The sequence below is a fragment of the Salvia hispanica genome, chromosome 3 (assembly GCF_029641045.1).
Source record: "Salvia hispanica isolate PSC_SH4W2 chromosome 3, Shi_PSC_v1, whole genome shotgun sequence".
Taxonomy (NCBI): Eukaryota; Viridiplantae; Streptophyta; class Magnoliopsida; order Lamiales; family Lamiaceae; genus Salvia; species Salvia hispanica.
Window position 1 is genome coordinate 27321253 of NC_142694.1, and position 19263 is coordinate 27340515.

Below are 19263 nucleotides of genomic sequence, written 5' to 3' on the forward strand. Positions count from 1 at the left end.
ATTATCATGATTATTCATACATGTAGTATTTATAACTGACAACTAACAAGTATACCTACATATAGACTATGAAAAAAGTAAATTGCATTAGAAGATAAATTTTGCTTAGGCAAAAGTTAAACCTACGTATATACACCTTAATTTCCATCGCAAAAAGTAGGTGAAAGTGATTGTTTAATTATCGTTATTAGATCGGTAATTATCATGATTATTCATACATGTAGTATGTATAACTGACAACTAACAAGTATACCTACATATAGACTATGAAAAAAGTAAATTGCATTAGAAGATAAATTTTGCTTAGGCAAAAGTTAAACCTACGTATATACACCTTAATTTCCATCGCAAAAAGTAGGTGAAAGTGATTGTTTAATTATCGTTATTAGATCGGTAATTATCATGATTATTCATACATGTAGTATTTATAACTGACAACTAACAAGTATACCTACATATAGACTATGAAAAAAGTAAATTGCATTAGAAGATAAATTTTGCTTAGGCAAAAGTTAAACCTACGTATATATGTTAAACCTACGTATATACACCTTAATTTTCATCGCAAAAAGTAGGTGAAAGTGATTGTTTAATTATCGTTATTAAATCTCACATCATTATTTGTTTTCGCCGCTGACACATTTAATTCCCAACTTAACTGAAAAACCACTCTCGAAATAAAAACTACTGCCCCAATTATTGGGTTCTTTTTGGTCAACGAAATCCGTTAATTTCACCTATTTCTTGTGCTCGTAACATTAAATTCTATAATCATTTTGAAATTAATTAGATACATACAAAATATTTTAACCTACTCTGGTACCTAATGAAAAAAAAGAAAAAGAAAAGAATAAGATAGAAAAAAGTGAAATATATTGCAGTAAGGGCAAGAACAGCAGCTACTTACACGGATTTTCAGTTAATTCCGTTTTGAATTTGTCCGCACATCTCCATTCCTTTCCTAATTTCCTTCATTTGACCAATCCCTCTCCCGATTTAGGTGCCTTAAATCAATCGCCTTTTGCTTCCGTTCCGATTCCTTTCACATTTTTCTGTAAGAATGTTTCTGTGATCTGTTCATCTTCGATTTACCCCTTCGGATCAAATCGAGTTGGATCGAATTCAGTGGATTTCGATTTTGATTTGCAGTCCTGATCTAAATCATGGCGGAGAAGGTAGATCCCGCGCAGAAGCTGTATACCACAATGCGCCTCTGGGAATTCCCCGATCAGTACTTGGTTGAGCCGACTGACGGATCCTCCGCATCGTTTCTCGCTATTAGCCGCCTTGATGGCTCCATGAATCTTATTGGTAATTTCATTCCTTAACATTTTTCTCTTCTTGATAATCTACTGTAGTTTTGTGGTATTGTGGAAATTGTCTTTTTTAATTTTCTCTCCTTTTGTGCTATAGATGAAATACCTCAATGCAACACGGTTCGAGTTCCTAAAATTCAGACCATCTATGGTGTGGTGGGTATGCTCAAGCTTTTGGCAGGCAAGTTTTTTAATTACCAGAAGATAATTAGCACTTATTCATGTTCTATCGTGTTTTGGTTAATAGTGAATAGTGACCACAAAAAGGTCTACTTGTTACCTAGGTGAGTAAATTTATTAGTATGATGATTATCATTGCACCATCAGAAGCATTAAAGAAACGAAGGATCATGTTTCAATTTCCCCTCATGATGGTCAAAGGAAGTTTTTCTTCTACTTGTGAATTCAAAAAAGTAGGAATCAACTTGTTGCTCACAAGTGCCTTTTGCGATTTTGCGTGTTTGCAATCATTTTGGAGAGTTTGAAACTTCTGATTTACATTTTCTATTCACCAAGTGGTTATTTCAACACTGTACTTTTGTTGGTGGAATAAAATTATAAACTTGATCCACTGATTACCATAGAAAGTTTCCTTCATACTACTGACTCTAGAAGGATATGGACTTGGGGTGAAAAATGTGGTCGAGGTTAGCAGTGACTGCTGGGATATTTCTGGATAGGGGTTGAGTTGGAGGCGAGTTCTTGAAAGTTGGATGAAATAATCTTAGACGTTGTAAATTGTGATGTATACTCTTTGTTTCAGTTAGGCCTCAGCGACCTTACCAGAAATTAGTTGGTATGGTTGCTCTTGTAGGTAGGTACCTTAAGGGTAGGGGCAGGGTTGTCTAAGAGCAACGCTACCTCCAAACTGAGAAGGATTTTGTAGGGGTTTCTAGGTGTAATTAGCAAAATTGGCCCCATTGCTGGTATCTGTCACTTCAGCTGCTATTACGGTCTTATTAATCAACGGAGTGCTCCAAAGTCCACTCTGCAACTGCTATTTCTACACAATAGTCCATGTGAGAGGTGACATAGCTCATGTGTGCACCTGAAGAGGATTCTGTCTCCACTTAGAAGTTCTTGTATGTACTGGGCTCTAACAAGTCATAAATTAATAATTGAAGAAACAAATACTGTAATAGTGAGAAATTCAATTGCCAGAAAGAGGACTTTCGGGAAAAAGATGGAGTGCAGCCTGTATGCACATTAGGCACAGTTTGGTTGCTCAATTTTACCTTTAGTTGACTCCCATTCTCTTGCTTGCAATATGTTTTCTCAAGTTGATGGTTGCCCTAATTATCTTTTTTATAGGTCCTTAGTTTCATCATTGTTTCTCCACAATATTGATTTTTCATATTGTTTACTTTAGGGTCATATTTATTAGTGATAACTGGACGTGAATGTGTTGGATCTTATCTTGGTCACTCCATTTTCAAAGTAACATCATTGAAGGTTTTTCCATGCGACCACTCGCTCAAGAATTTTCCAGAAGAACAGGTACTGGCAATGTCCACCATCTTACAATTAAAGTAAATTATTGTTTTCCAAGTCACTTTAATATATACCTCTGTTGAACAGAAAAAGATGGAGACCGAGTTTTCTCGCTTGCTAAAAGTTGCAGAGAGGACTCCAGGCCTATATTTCTCCTATGATGTGAATATGACCCTGAGGTGAAGTTTTTGCACATGTACCCAGTGATTTCTTATATTGTTTATTTGTTCCTGTAATTATTTTCTCTTGTTAGTGTGTTGTTTATGAGACTCGTTGGGAGAGCTTTGATATTGCCTATTAGTAACATGAAGTGCTTCCAAAAATATGACTTCACTTAAAAATTTTAAAATGAAATAGCACTTATATTTCTACTTTTTCCAAGTCCAGGATGTTTGGTACTTCAAACAATTGGTCTTATCAATACTTGTGATTTTCTGGCAGTGCTCAGCGGCTGAATGATTTGGGTGATGAGTCAAAATTGCTGCCTCTTTGGAGACAAGTGAGTTTCTGAATGATTAATGCTGAAACCTAAATCTTCCAAACTGTGTTTCTACCCATGTAGCAGCTTAATCTTCTTGCTGAGAGCAGTTTGGGGTTTGGGTTTTCTATATCTATGTTGACTGCAGTCCTCACACTAATTTACTGTGTGTACATTCTGTCTCCAGGCTGACCCTCGATTTCTTTGGAACAACTATATGCTGGAAGTTCTTATAGACAGCAAGGTCAAGTTTCTGGATAAATCATATGAGTACTTCAATTTTTTTTCTAGGAAGTTTTTCTTTTTATATTGTAGTAACTGAATCAGAAATCATCCTCATGCAGCTTGACCCATACCTACTCCCTGTCATTCAAGGCAGTATCCTTTCGAATGTCCTGATATTCTAGTAACTCATGCCCCATAATGTTAGAATAATAATTTTATAATAAGTGATGCCTTGACAAGTCATTAGGCTTTCAGAACATTCAAGCAGCCATTGGGAAGGAAATCCTTGATGTTGCACTAATTGCACGAAGATGCACGAGAAGAACAGGTAATCTGTTTATTTTAATCAGTATCTCACATTCTCACTACTTCCTCTCTGTCTCCATTTTCTATTTGTTTCTGTCTTCCAACATCTATTGCCCCAAGTTACTTGGATTTCTTTCTCAGAACCTGCACTTATGTTTATGAGACTTTGTGCAATTAATTTCTGATATTACATGAACCACTGGTCCGTCTAAACTTAATTTGAAGTGTTCAGGCAAAATGTGCTTGTGCATGTTGCTACTGAGATTTGGTCGGGAATATGACATGGTATTCTTGAAAGGCATCCATTGGGATCTCTCTGCCAAGTATTTTATTATAATACTATTTGGTTCTTGATTTTGGAATTCTGCCTTCTTATTCTGGCATCTTGCTCTTTTGTGATGTGGGATCTGGGAACTCATCAATTACAACTAACTTTGATAAAAGCCGCAAACTCTGAACCATTGATTTTGACAGAAATACTATAACACATAAACTTTCACTCTGTTGTACTTCTTCTTCCTCTTCCTTTTTTTCTTTAAAAAATACTCTGATCAAGGATTTATAATCTGTTCCAGTTAGAACCATTTCTATGATGCGGGAGAATTAATAATATCCTTTTGTCCCACTTGTACTTTGTTGTTAGGCACAAGAATGTGGAGAAGAGGAGCTGATTCGGATGGTTTTGTTGCAAATTTTGTGGAAACTGAACAAATCATACAAATTAATGGGCACACTGCGTCCTTTATCCAGGTAAAACTCTCATAGGGTTACGATAAGATTTATATGTGGTACTACATTTTTTGTATTGCAATGCCTTGAGAACTTCTTGCAGTAATGAAATGTTATAAATGGATGGATACCATCTAATTAGTTTAGGTTTGCACAATGTTGGTGCAAAACCACATTTATTTGTTTCTTTTGTAGATTGAATTCTAATTGCTTTTTGTTTACTTGCCTAGCACCACCAATATGGTCGCTATACTGCATACTGTTCACTTATAGATATAGATACTTACTTAAGGTGCTCATTAGGGTGTGAGAGTTTCAGTTATGCATGATATGTATCCAATCAAATGATTAATTGTTATTTTACAGTATCTTACTATTATGGCCTGATAAACTAATTTCCTATTTTAGGTGCGAGGGTCCATGCCATTTCTTTGGGATCAGATTGTTGATTTGACATATAAGCCAAATTTTGAAATCGTGAAACCTGAGGAAGCGGTAAGTCTTTTATTAATCTTCTTATAATGTTCTGGCCTAACATATCACATCTGGTTTGCTGATTCCTCTACACATTTGTGCAGCCTCGAGTGGCTGAAAGACATTTTTTGGATTTAAGAAAGAAATATGGAAATGTTCTTGCAGTTGATCTAGTGAACAAGGTACATAGAAACCATTTTGTTGCACAATGCAGACTTCCATCTTCATCATGGTTGCACTTTACCTGAATATTTCTCAACAATAATGTACCTGATTAGTCACCTATAGTTGTTAAAAGACAAAAATATATCTACTATAAAGATGTAATAAAAATTGATTTTACAATACTTTTTCTTTTTTGAAAAAAAATAGTGTCCTGAAAATGCTTTATATTTTAGAAAAAAAGGGTTCATAATCACCTGTGCTAGTTCGAAAAGGAGTTCTCATCATTTGAAGGGATCATAAGAACCAGAACATAGGTTGGAAAACCCTAGGACTGGTACACATATTGGAATTCTACTGCCAAGGTGAAACTGGTGTTAAAACAAATAAGTGGATGAGGGTGGCCATATGCCTATATGTAACATCTCTTTCAGCTAAACAATAGTAATGATTTTATTTTCCCTTTTACTGATATTCCATTCTAGATCCCCTTTCTTTGTTCGGAATGACAAAGTAACTCCTGCCATGTTATATGTTATGTTGTGTACAATCTATTTTCTTGTTGGTAAACTTGGTATTCACGCCCTATTTCTTTGAATATTTTAACAGCATGGAAATGAGGGACGCTTGTCTGAAAAGTTTTGCCAGGCAGTGGAACCTATTGTTAGTGATGATGTGAGGTAGATTCTGTTTCAATCTTATTATTTTGCAGCTATACATGACGATCACTTGGGTGTGAAATCACTATATCCTCACTTACAATATTTTTCAGATATCTGCACTTTGATTTTCACAAGATATGTGGGCATGTCCACTTTGAGCGCTTATCCATTCTTTACGAACAAATTGAGGATTTTCTCATTAAAAGCAGGTGCGGTTACTTTTTGGACGAACTTATGGTTTTCTTGCTCGAGTCTGTTTAGTTTCTTCAAAGAACTGCTTGCTTTACACATTTCATAGTTTGCATTGTCTATGAAACTATTCCGTATTTTCTGTTCCTGTTATGATAGTTGTGGTGAAATGAATTTGCTTTTAGCCTTAACTGTTCAAAGTTGATTCCTTCTCCCTCGAGAAGGGAAAATCATATTGACTGTTAAAACTTTGTTTACTGATCCATTTAACACAGAGAGCTCTTAGAAGATGAACAAAAGGTTTGTAGATTCCAGGCTTGTAGATGGTTAATCTCCAAAAAGCATTAATAATACTATGGAATGAGCATTAAAAGCATAAAGATATAGAACAAAATCTTGCTGTTCTCCACTTACCTTAACAGTGTTAAAATTTTGTGTCAACAGCTTGTAGTTATTCCAATTTTTTGTCTTTCAGTATTCTGCTTCTGAAGTTAAGTGAGCTGAAAATCAGCTTTACATGTTTGTGATAGAATGAGACTTTCCACAAAAAATTGGTATCTGTTAAAATTAAGGGAATTTTGTTCAGAAGCACCTAACAAAATTAAGGGAATTGCTTTTAAACTGCATTTGTCTTCGACTTTGGAATTGAAATTTCTTTAAATCCAGAAGAAAAACAAAAGTTTTGCAGTCATAATCGTTGGTGTCAAGCCAAATATTTGACTATGTAATTTGTAGCATTTACTCTGTGTGTGAGTTTTAGGGATTTCAGGTCCTTACTGCTTTGTTTGTACTATAGGTACTTTTTGTTAAATGAGAAGGGGGAAAAGGTTGAAACTCAAGGAGGAGTTGTGAGGACCAATTGCATAGACTGCTTGGACCGTACAAATGTAACTCAGGTACGTTTTGTTTTCTTAAACTTGAAAAGTTTCTTGTTCCCAAATTATTACTGAAACTAAATGATGTAGGATTAGTTAGCTTCTGTAAAGCTTTATTGTGTTTCCGTAAATTTATCAACACTTTATCATAGATAGATCTACGCCTTATCATTTCCAGTTATTTATCATCTTTGTAAGGATACAGATTGGTGAATGGTGATGTATTTCAAATTAAAGAATATGTGAATCTTGTAAAAGCATACTACATCTTTTTAAGGTTTTATGTCTAGTATTCTTTTAGTTTGAGAGATATTTCTTAAACCAGCTAAACTTAGAGCTTTGTTATATTTAACTTTTCCTAGAAAGAAAACTGATTTAAGTTTTCACAGAGACCAAAAGTTACAATGGTAGATGAAAATTTGAAATGATTGAGATGATTCCAAAGTTTTCAAGGCCTCAGTGGTTCTTTCTATGTCATCGCTACTTGTTTTGATGGATGGAGAATTCACTCTTGGGCTTGAGACAATTTCAACGAGTATCATCTTGTATGCAGTTATACTTTCAGAAAACTTACTGGGAACATGAGCTTTTAATACCTGTTTTACTGAAACAAACAGATGCAAGATGTGCTATTTATTAAGCACAAAATGTTAAGTTTGCTGGGGGAGCAATTTTCTCTTGATTTGAATGTAATGCATATTTGATTAAATGTAGCAATAGCAAATGTTATCATTCATCCCGCCCCAATGCCCCCACAAAATAAAACGTGTAATTATTTCTGGTTCTAGGGAAGCATTTCTCATTCAATTTTTCCTCTTCATCTTTTATTTGCAGAGCATGATAGCACGTAAAATGCTGGAATTCCAACTCCGGCGGCTTGGTATTTTTGAAGCTGAGGAGATTATCAGTTCACACCCCAATTTTGATAACAGCTTTAAAATTTGTAATGCACCAGTTTTAATCAACAATATTCTTAATTTGGGCTACATTCTAGCTAGTTGCTACAATCATTTATGGCCCATCATCCTTCTCAAACCTTTCCATCACTCTACTTTTGTTTCCAGTGTGGGCTAACCATGGGGATGAAGTAAGCATCCAGTATTCTGGTACTCCTGCTTTAAAGGGGGATTTTGTCAGGTATATATTTTTATCCCTTTGATAAAACTAGCACTGATTCCTGAGTGGTCCTCTGGAGAAAATAATTTGATGGTAAATAAAAGTTTCACTACAACAACACTATGGTATATTAATCTGTACCTTCTTATGTTCTTTAATCAGTTCCAGTTTCATACTTTAGTCTGCTTTGAGTGATTGTGGGCTTATGATTTTAGTGAATGTTAAAGTAGTTAATCTGTAAAAAGGTCCACATGTTTGAAGTATACCTGGGGAAATAAACTTCAGCAATTAGCTTTAAGTTTTTTCATATTTTCAAAGAGAGGATTCAAATAACTAAGGAGGGGAGAGAAAGATTTAGGGCTGATTTTCTTCAGCAATCTAAATATGAGCTTTAGTGTGAGATTGTTCTTCTTGTCAGGACACTATAAGCACATTGAAATGGACTTCCTCAATTCAAAATTTAAAATAACTCAAGTCATCCAGACTAGACTTTGTGAATAACCTCATAAGCACATTGATGTTACTGAAGCTTCTTAAGTTATCAGTATCCTAAATATGTATGCTTTTAAAATTTGTTTTTTTTATCATATTAAAAGTAATTTCCCCTTACTTTGGATGGAACAATATATGTTAACTGGGATAAATTCACAAGATTTTTGATTTTTTGATTTTTTTTGGTGAATAACAGATGTGGCCAGAGAACAATTCAAGGTATTCTGAATGATGGCAAAAATGCTCTCATGCGATATTATTTAAACAACTTCGCTGATGGTACAAAGCAGGTGTGCATGCTTTCCCTCCTCGTTTTAATTGGCTTGGAAAGTTGTTGAATAGATTAATGCTCAAATATACTCCCAGTTCTGGCTCATCTAGTTTAAGCATTTAGCTGTGTAATTTAAGCTTTGATTCTGTTTTGAAGGATGCTAGTGATTTAATACAAGGGCATTATATTGTTTCTCTTTCTCGAAGCATGACTCCTACAGCAAAGAAAGGCGGTATTGAGGCAGTGGCAGTAAGTAATCTATATTTACTAGCTTTCTCCCCATTAAATATGTAATTATTTATTTGAAAAGTCATTTTAATCGTGTAACCCTAATAATCTATTCAAATATAACTATGCTCATGTTATTTATGCTAACTAGTTGAATACGGGACTTATATTACAATTTTTTGCACGTCTTGCAGTCCTTTCCATTGGCTTTGGGAGTGATTCTGATTGGCTTCTTCTTCGCACTGTTGTCACTTAGACGAGGTACGAATGCCTTTCTTGTCAATGCTTTTGCTTCTAGTTTTGAACTCCATTTACAAATGTTAATATGTTTTTCTAGAGTATTACAAATCTAGCTTTTTACAATGTCACATGCTGAACTGTCGTTGCCACTTTATCAATGAACAGTTCTCGAAGTTAAATGCATTAGTCTAACTGCTTACTCATGTATAGTTTCTTATGCATCTCCTGATCCATATAGCATTGAGTACCACTAATTAGTATCTTGTTGTTTTGTAGCTCGACACGATCTATGGAGTTTATTATTTTCCTTCATGTGGGCAAGCATGAGTTTGGCTATAGCAGTATTTGTAAGGTCCAATGGCCGCACCTTCTGTAATCGCCCTCGTCTGCACCAACCTAGACGTTGATTCTGGGCTCCGAGGATTTTAGCTACATGCAGCAACTCTGTAGCTAGTCTGCTACTATTGTTAACTTATATTCTACTTGTATTCTTTCATTGTGAAACTCACATTTTATTTAGCTGATACATATACTTAACCCACTTATTTTCTCAATATACATATAATCAGCCACTTGTAAACCTCGGTTCCTCTATTGTAATCTATTTCGTTTGATGTTGATATCCTCTTAAATTCATAACTATGAAAGCTTTTAAATTTTAATGCAAATGAAAAATGCTTATTGCTGAGTAGAAAGATATAGATGGTTCCTCCTCTTGTGGAGGTAAGGCTGGACCCTTTGGAAGTTCAGCACCGCCCAGACGAGGTGGCGCAGCCCAACTTCCGGCCACAACGCCGCAGGCGAATACAGCAGCGAGTTGGAAGTCTGCCAGAGCATGAAGTTGCTGAGACGCGTCTCTCCTGAGGTGCGCAAAAGAATTTCTGGATCAGGCGCGACTGCCATGTACATATGCCTCTCGACATCTGCTAACTCGACTAGCTGCTGCTGGCTTCCATGATCAGCCTTGTCTCGGCAGCACTCCTGAGCAGCGTGCGTCATCTCATCCGTTGAAGTATAGGCGACGGCCACCACCAGAACGAGACTCTTGTTATGAGCCGTCACCCTCATGGCCTTCTCCGCAGCAATCCTCACAGACTCAGACAAGAGCTTCAGATTCCCCGCAAACACCACCCTCACTCCATACTGATTCAATATGCCCTCTTCCTTGATCAACCCTTCGATCTTCTCGAGCATCAGTTCCATCACCGTCTGCACCTCCTCGGGCCTCCTCTTGAAGTTCTCGATGCTAAACACGTAGACCGTTATGTACTTCACCCCGAGCTCATGGCAGCACCTCATAAGCCTCATCAGGGCCAGGAACCCCATCTTGTACCCCATCCTGTCGTCCATCTTCCACTTCCGGGCGTACCTCCGGTTCCCGTCTAGGATGAACGCCACGTGGTGTGGTATGGGCCCCACGGACAGGAAGCGGAACAGGAACCTCCTCATATAGCCCACCAAACTCCCCAACAACCGAACCACTACACTGCCGCTCTGCTTCTCCATATTTATACCTTAATCTTTCATAAAAGCCAGTTAGCATTTTTCACTAATTCGGAGCATAAACAGAAGCAATTCAAGATTACCTATTGTGGAAGAACTTTGCTGCATCAATTTAATCTAAGCTGAGAAAAAACCCTTTTGAATATCAAACTGCAACACAAATATTTTAGAGCAAGTCTTAATATTAGTAAATTAGTTGCATGGTAATTAGAATTGTAGCACATTCTTGGTGTGGGCCAAGAATTAGGGCCAAATGTGGGATGGAAACATAAATTTAGCTAGCTGTTCAAGTCACAAGTTTTGCATTTTCTCAAAATCAACAACTTATACATGTGTTAACACTTCAACACCAAAATATTATATACAATGAATAAGAGAAATTTCAGCTCCTTTTAGGTGTGTTCTGTTTATTAAGTATTAGTAGTACCACATTTCACTTCAACTTTCACATTTCTTGATTCCATATTTTTCTTATACATGGATAATCTTGTGAGATCTGTTGCATGTTTTTTATTGTTATCATAACAAAAGCTTAAAAGGGCCCTTGCTACATTCTAGAATGGAATCACAAAGTACATCATATCCACATTGTTACTTCCTTTGCCTTCGTGGGGATACAAAGTGGTGATGCAGTTGAATTAAAGGGTATTTGGATCTTGACAGATTTCTGAAGTTATAAATTCACTACATTTGCTGTGATTTGTCCTAGATTGTAGTTACCATCAATCAACTCTTTTGTTATACTACTATTTTCAGAGGATTTATGTATTTGTGCAGTCCTTTCCATTGGCTCTGTCATAAACATCTATTATTTCATTGATTATCATATCCCTTTCTTGCCAAGAATGATCAGTTGCTGCAAACTCTCTGGATTTACACTCGATACCAAGTGTGCAACACCTTTCAATGCTTATTCTTAAACTCGAAAATCATACAAAAACAAACTGTACCAGAAACAAAATGGGAAAAAAAAGACAAAAAATCATCACATCAGCTTCTTCCTTCTCCTCTCTAGGTAAGGCTGAGCCCTCTGATAATTCAACACCGCCCACACAAGGTGGCGCAGCCCCACCTCCGGCCACAGCGCCCTGGGCGAATACAGCAACGAGCCAGAGGTCTGCCACAGCATGAAGTTGCTAAGGCGCGTCTCCCCTGAAGTCCTCACCAGCATATCCGGATCAGGCGCCACCCCCATGTACATACGCTTCTCCACATCGTCCACCTTGATCATCACATCCTTCCCCTCACCGATGCCTAAGCAGGACTCATGAGCAGCATGCACGATTTCATCAGTGGAAGTGTAGGCAACAGCGATGAGAAGAATGGCTCGGCTATTGGCAGCAGTGGCTCTCATGGCCTTCTCAGCAGCAACGCGAACAGGATCACTCAACAGCCTCAAATTCCCAACAAACTCCACTCTGACTCCATACTGGTTGATGATGCTCTCCTCCTTTAATAGGCCTTCGATCTTCTCAAGCATGAGGTCCATCACAGCCTGCACCTCGTCTGGCTTCCTCTTGAAGTTGTCGATGCTGAAGGCGTAGATGGTAACGTACTTGACACCGAGCTGGTAGCAGTACTTCATGATGGTCATGAGGGAGAGGAATCCGGCCCTGTGGCCCATCCCCTCCCCCAAGTTCCATTTCCTCGCGTACCTCCTGTTCCCATCCAGGATGAACGCAAGGTGGCTTGGGACGGGCCCCATTGAGAGGACGCGGAAAATGCATCGTCTGATATAGCTCACGGAGCTCCCAAACAGCCGCTCCATCGCTTGCCTAACGTGTTCCAGAATCGACTTAACTACTAAACAAAAGATCATGTGCTTTTAAACTATACATTTGCACACAATCACATATGAATAGAAGAATGGGGAAATACAGACTAACACAATTTTTTCAAGATTACCTTTTGAAGTGAAAGGAAGGCACAAGAGAGAAAACATGAATCGATTTCATCAAATACAGTAAGTTAACAAACAGTGAAAATAGAAAGAAAAAAAAAGTGAATTGTTTTTTTAACAAGTTTTTAGTGAAATATTAGTTGCACGGTCTTGGTATGGGCGATTATTGGGAGCAAATTCTGGCTGGAAAATATAGTTTCAAATTTATGAAAAAGAGTGGCAAAAATGGAATCACAAATTTCTTGTGTTTATTGCAATGATCGGTAAATGAATACATATGTTTATGAACACAAACGTGCATACATGCAGATAAGATTTTATTTTATATAGTAGTACTAGTATAATTTAGTTTTTGTCATTTTAATATTGCACGTATCAATGGCGGATCCAGGAATTAAAAATGGTGGGGTCGGACAAGAAAACTAATATAAGGAGTAATATTTAAATATATAAAATAGTAATAAAAATACATTGCAAATGAAATATCTCTATTTTATATTAAGCGCGATAATCGACTTCTACGAGTATTCATGTTTTGAAGCTAACTTAAAGTTATTTTATTGAAAATAGCTATGGATATATCTTTTAGTCGTTGTTCGTGTTCAACATTAGTACTAGAAGAACATACGAAAGCGCAAAATCTTTATAAAAGAAATGTATCCATTAACCTGAATGAAAAGTAATTAAAATCAATGATCAAAAGAAAATTTATTAAAGCTAGATAAAAAAATTATCAGTTACTACTCCTACTATATTAAAATAAAAGTAAAATCTAATAAAACATGATTAAAAAATAATCAATAAACTACTAAAAATAAAACTAGAAAGTAATAAATCATGATTAAAAGATGATCATTAAACTAGAAATCGAAATTTCTTATTTATAAATAAAGTTTAAACACTTATATAAAGATAAAATTGTTAAAAGGAAAAGTATTAATTGTATTTTTTAATTAATAAAAAGCCTAAACCTAAGCCCAATACATAAAAAGAAGAAAAGCTGCGCTGCTTGAGTTCATCGGAAAAGCTGTGCTGCTTGAGGTTTGAGGATGAATCGTGGGGCGGAGTTCCGAATGCCGTGGGGTCGGGGGCTGTTGGGAGGAGTCTTCCGGCGGTTCTCTGGGGACGGCGGTGGGGTTGGCCGACCCCGCGCGACCCCACCTGCATCCGCCGCTGGCACGTATACATGTGGCAAACACTAAGAAATTAATAAAAATATGAATTTAAGATCTATTTTTTATGATGAGACAAGGAGGAATGCGATCAATTATTGCAGCTGCATATATTCAGACCATATTTTATCCTCGTCCATCATCTCACTCAATTATTGCAGCTGCATATATTCAATTAGGTAAATTTTGCATTTGACATTTAGCTTCATTTATTTATGTTTCGGTTAATACAATTCTTCCATTTTTTTTTATTTGCCTATTACATCCTCATATAATGTGCAACTGTGTGTCTTAGAGCATCCTCATCCGTGCTCTTAGCTAAGAGTACGGAAGTGGGTCCAGACCCACTTTTATTCCTTGTCCTTAGTTAAGAGCACAACACCCACATTCGTGCTCTTAGCTAAAGACAAGCTCAAGAGTCTCACCGTTCTATTATTCAATTTAAATTAAAACATTTCCACAATATTAAAATGCATTAAAAATACCCGGAATACTATTACAAATTACAAAATAATTAAAAATTACATAATTCAAATCCTAAAAATTAAAAATTACATAATTAATGAGAGAGGAAGATGTAGATGATTTAGTTTGAAAAAAGTATGAATGAGAGATAATTTTATGTGAAAAGTAGATGATGAATGTGTGTATTTATAGATGATTTTGGGATTAAAAAAATAATAAAAATCCAAAAAAACGTCCATAAACGGCTCAATTTTTTGGGAATCCAATTTTTTTTTTTGGTATTATTTCGAATTATTTCTGAATTTTTAAAAAGAAAAAAGAAAAATCAATTTTTGCCAACGGCTAAGCCGTTGGTCAATCACAACGTGCCACGTAGGGCTGTTCAGCGGCACGGACGGACGGCTTGCAGTGGCGGACGAGCTTGTCCTTGCCGCTGGAACGGACGAACGGACGGCGTTTTTTCAACCGCTACAGATGCTCTCAATAGGTCATATTAGAGCTCTACTCATATATTTGGCGCTATATAATCTACCAAAACTGTGACAATTCATGCATATAGACCCTTTTAAGATAAAGGTTTCTTGATTTTACATATAGTAATTTTTTCTTAAGCAAAGCTTGTCCTATTGGATTTTTGAATTACCACTCTTTTAATTTTCTTCCCTTTTCCCCTTTTATATTATCAAAAATTATTTTCTTCTTCAATTTTTGTCTTCTTCATATCTCTCTCTCTCTCTAATTGCTTTTTCAACTATACTTTTATGATTATTTTACCAAAATTGGTCGGTCGTATACCTTGGTTTAATGATTTAGTACTATATAATATGACAAGAAATACGGTTGATTGAAAAAAGGAGTTAAAGTGGCAATTCCAGAAATATAAAGTTGGTTTCTTTTGGGATGGATGGAGTAGTTGGTGGGACATGAATATGTCCAAAAATTGGTATTTTATCTTCTCCAAAAAAATGGTATCTCAATCATATATTTTAATTATATTTCCTAAACTACTAGTATTCACTTCTATAAATCATGCATATATGAAGTCATCAATAATTTATGATATAAGCAAACAATTTTTAGAGGGGATAAATCTGAATGCATTGGCATACTCATATTTCAGAAACACATACATTTCCTTGGAAAAGGAGTGCAACATTTTGTTAAGAGTGACTAAAATGCAAAAACACCATATACACTTAAGTGATACATCACCTTTGATCATCTATCTTCTCGATTGATGCGATGATAGAGATCAAGCTAATGATCTCCATTATCTCTTGAGATTATTTTCATTATTATGGAGATTGTTGAAAGATTAGTTTAAATATTGAGGATTTGTTTCCTTGTATAGGTTGATTCACTTTCCTAGATTAGAGTTCGTAGGATCCCTATAAATAGCTCATCTTTAGAAGAGCTAAATATCTCGGAAAATAAAGTGTATTAGGACGGTATCAACCGTAGGCCTCTTTCGGAGGATTATCTTGGCCTCTTCGGTTCTTCTTTTATATTGGACACTCTCGGTTTTTCCATGGCTGCAATCTGTTCCAAGATCTCAGCCACCTCTTTCATTGGAGGCCGCTTTCTGGGCTCTTGCTCCAAGCATCTGAGGGTGAGTTGAGCAGCCTGTGCTGCTGCCTTGGACGAATACTGGCCTTGTAGTCGCGCATCCATGATGGTTTTCAGTTTCCGTTTCTGGGAGAGAAGGGGCTTCATCCAATCCACCAGGTTCTGCTGTGCCCGTTGCGTGTCATGGCCTCTCGAGCCTGTCAGCAGCTCGAGCAGCACCACGCCAAACCCATACACGTCGCTCTTCTCCTTTAGATGTCCTAATGTTAAAAAAAAAAAAGTAACTTAACCGATTGCAGCCAGTTCAGGAGAATATACAGAAATACAAAATGCAGGAATGTATATAAGAGTGGTCACCTGTTCTTTGATAAATACTGTATGAAGCGTCCAGAAAAGCCATTTCATTTGCTGCTCCTATCGGTATTTTGAGTGTTGCGTTCCCTCCACAAGGCTCCAGTTCCGCTAACCACAAATCCGATATTTTTGCATTGAAACTCTACAAAAGACCATAGAAATGCTATCAGTGATATGCTAAAGAATTCTCTATCTGCTGTATTGAGAGGGAACATACAAAAAACTACACATCTAAAGAAGATTGTCTGGATTATGATGAAAAGATATCAACTAATTGCTTGTACATGTAACTAAATAAGCTTAACTTATTTAAAATAGTTAAAACAAAATATAGATAGAGAAGGAAATCTTAGTCTAGCACCATAAATAACACTAAACAATCTTACCCCATCAAGAAGAATGTTTGAGGCCTTAAAGTCTCGATAATTTCTGTCCGAAGCATTCATAAAAGCCAGTCCCTTTGCAGCTCCTATCGCTATTTTTAGTCTTATATCCCACGGCAATGAATTTGTAAAAGCACATGCTGCATGTTAAAAACAGGCCAGATTAGTATACTCATTGCTCTCTCTCTCTCTGTATTTTTCAAGTAAAGTTTCTTACGACTAAAAAGATAACTTTCAAGGCTTCCGTTCTGCATAAATTCGTAGACAAGCAGCAGTTCTTCTCCATCTTCCCAACAGTATCCCAAGAGCTTAACCAAGTTGGGATGCGTCAACCTTCCTAAAAAGTTCACCTCTGACTGCATATCCAAGTTAAGCATCTAAGTTCTTGTGATATAACAGAGAAGCTGTAGCATTAGTAAGTCGAGATAAGCAAAAACATAAATATGATTATGATAGAACAATGTTCCCTAGTAAGTCGAGATAAAGGAAAACATAAATATCATTATGATACAACAATGTTCTCATTACGAGTAAAAATGTAGTATTGCCACCAGACATGTACTCCAAGATAAGCACAATCATACCAATGCTTACACAGACTAGAAATTACACAAACATGTATAGACACACACACATATCAAGCGGATATGATTGTTTCATTCACACCTCACTCTCCATATAAACTCCAAGATTGACACACACGAATGAGTACGAGTTACCGGCCATTCTTGAAAGCCCTTCATGCTCCGGGGATTCAACTTGTTGATCGCAACCATCCCCAGTCCTCTGTTTCGAAGGCTGCAGGCTCTTCTCATCCACCCATCCCTTATACACTGTGCCAAAACCTCCCATTCCCGAAATACCAGACCTGAAACTCCTGGTCGCACACTTCAAATCACTGAGACTGTAAACCTTCAAATTCGGAGTGGGCAATAGTATGTCTCCTGAACCCACGCACGCATCATCACTTGAAATCCCACGCAATTTTGATTTGATAGTTCTGTATTCAAACCTAAGTATTCAAATCTTACCGAAACCGAAACTGAAGCGCGAGGAGTAATCGGATAAACTGGAGCTGGAGCGAAGGGCAAGTCGCCGGAGCTCCTCCCTGTCGAGAACACCGCCGACCAATTTCTCCCATAAATCATAAATCCTTGACATTTTTACACAATCTTCACTGAAATTTTTCAAACGCGTGATTGATTACCAGACAAATGGATCTCTCCTTGTTCCACGAGCAGCACTTGGTCAACACTATGGACCCCACACCATATTTTATTTCATTCCACAATCAACAATTCAACTCTTTCCATGGAGTACTTAGTTCGTGCAGTAGTATTTCATTCCATGGCTTGGGACGGGAACTCATTGAGAGGACGCTGAAATGATAAGGAAAAAAATAATATTATTCTCTTTCTCTACTTTATTACTCCCTCCGTCCCTGATTAAGAGTCACATTTTTCCATTTCGATTCGTCCCCAATTAAGAGTCACACTTCATTTTTACCATAAATGGTAGTAGGTCCCATGTTCCACTAACTCACTTCACTCACATTTTATTATAAAACAAATATAAAAAGGTGGGTCCTACGTTCCATTAACTTTTTCAACTAACTTTTCTTTACATTTTTTAAAACTCATGTCCGATCAAACTGTGACTGCTAATAGGGGACGGAGGGAGTATTTCTTTATTTTAATTATTTATTAACCGAACTCTAAATGGCCGACCAATGGAGTAGCTCACAGAGGCCAGAGCTCCCAAACAGCCGATCAACCACTAACGTAACATCTTATGTTTGATAGTACTAATAAATATAACTAATTTTTGAAGCAGTATAAAAGTCAGACCATATTTTATCTTCTTCCATCATCTCACTCAATTATTGCAGCCATATATTAGGATGTGATCAATTGTTAACTTATCACTTAATTGTTAATTTATCAAGTGTAATTTTATTTTTTATTCTTTTAATATAAAAAGATAATAACAATCATCAAATTTTAGGATTTAGAAACTCAATGTCAATATAGTTTATTAAATATATCAACACAAAGGCATGAAAATGCTAACACAATTTCATATTGACATTCTACAGGCATTATATTGACATAATATGTAACTCATATTGATATAAATCTGAATCTTTAAAAATACGAAAATTTTAGAATTTTTTTCAAATTTTGACTTCTTAACATATGCATGTAGGATCTCGTTGAATCATTATAAAATTATCTTTAATTTGATATATGTTTTGTGAAAAAATTATTTAAATTGAGATAGTTATATGCATTTAAAGTTTTGAGGTATTTTTCAAAAGTTAGTTATAACTATTTTTTTATTAATTGACTTAAATATCCTAATTAACGATTTTTCTTCACTGTATTGATATTCGAAGTTGAATGATCTTAGCCTTTGATCTGAAGATATAATGTTTATCATGTAGTTGATGTTAGCAATTTAAGGGTGAATCGGTAATATAACACACCCCCAGTGAGGTATATTTTGTATTTGACATTTAGCTTCATTTATTTATGTTTCGGTAATACAATTCTTAATTTGCCTCCTCATATAATATGCAACTATGCATGGTCATAGGAGTATTAGACTTCTACACATATATTTGGCGCTTTATAATGCAGCATAAGTGTGAGAACTCATGCATATAG

At 36.2% G+C, this 19263-nt stretch overlaps 2 protein-coding genes and 2 pseudogenes across 11 annotated transcripts; 1 reads left to right on the plus strand and 3 right to left on the minus strand.

Annotated features, from left to right (window-relative positions):
* The first annotated feature begins 877 nt into the window (after positions 1–877).
* ATSAC1B (Phosphoinositide phosphatase family protein) lies at positions 878–9874 on the plus strand. Of its 2 annotated transcripts, XM_048118238.2 has the most exons (21): positions 878–1054; positions 1150–1311; positions 1414–1497; positions 2686–2813; positions 2895–2986; positions 3249–3306; positions 3473–3529; positions 3630–3663; positions 3758–3838; positions 4460–4566; positions 4954–5040; positions 5124–5201; positions 5791–5861; positions 5954–6052; positions 6829–6928; positions 7742–7850; positions 7972–8044; positions 8712–8805; positions 8943–9035; positions 9209–9275; positions 9531–9874. In XM_048118238.2, the coding sequence occupies exons 2-21, from the start codon at positions 1164–1166 to the stop codon at positions 9659–9661; spliced, it is 1791 nt and encodes a 596-aa protein (XP_047974195.1). In that variant the 5' UTR covers positions 878–1054; positions 1150–1163; the 3' UTR covers positions 9662–9874. The 2 variants fall into 2 exon arrangements, with proteins under 2 accessions (XP_047974195.1, XP_047974194.1); XM_048118237.2 differs by having other exon boundaries at positions 878–1311.
* Positions 9875–9903: 29 nt separating this feature from the next.
* Positions 9904–10907, minus strand: LOC125216505 (dehydrodolichyl diphosphate synthase 6 pseudogene; annotated as a pseudogene). Its single transcript, XR_016137203.1, has 2 exons — positions 10841–10907; positions 9904–10774 (listed from the first exon to the last, which is right to left on the minus strand). The product of XR_016137203.1 is annotated as a dehydrodolichyl diphosphate synthase 6 pseudogene (transcript).
* Positions 10908–11610: 703 nt separating this feature from the next.
* On the minus strand, positions 11611–12737 carry LOC125209654 (dehydrodolichyl diphosphate synthase 6 pseudogene; annotated as a pseudogene).
* A 2800-nt stretch (positions 12738–15537) lies between these two features.
* On the minus strand, positions 15538–17976 carry LOC125211432 (putative serine/threonine-protein kinase PIX13). 8 transcript variants are annotated; one of them, XM_048111222.2, is made up of 7 exons: positions 17805–17976; positions 17629–17705; positions 17264–17465; positions 16815–16953; positions 16601–16737; positions 16218–16356; positions 15538–16120 (listed from the first exon to the last, which is right to left on the minus strand). In XM_048111222.2, exons 3-7 carry the CDS (start codon positions 17447–17449, stop codon positions 15771–15773), a joined length of 951 nt encoding a protein of 316 aa, XP_047967179.1. In that variant the 5' UTR covers positions 17450–17465; positions 17629–17705; positions 17805–17976; the 3' UTR covers positions 15538–15770. The 8 variants fall into 8 exon arrangements, with proteins under 8 accessions (XP_047967179.1, XP_088923318.1, XP_047967178.1 ...); XM_089067192.1 differs by having other exon boundaries at positions 17264–17474; XM_048111221.2 differs by having other exon boundaries at positions 17264–17541.
* Positions 17977–19263: the final 1287 nt, after the last annotated feature.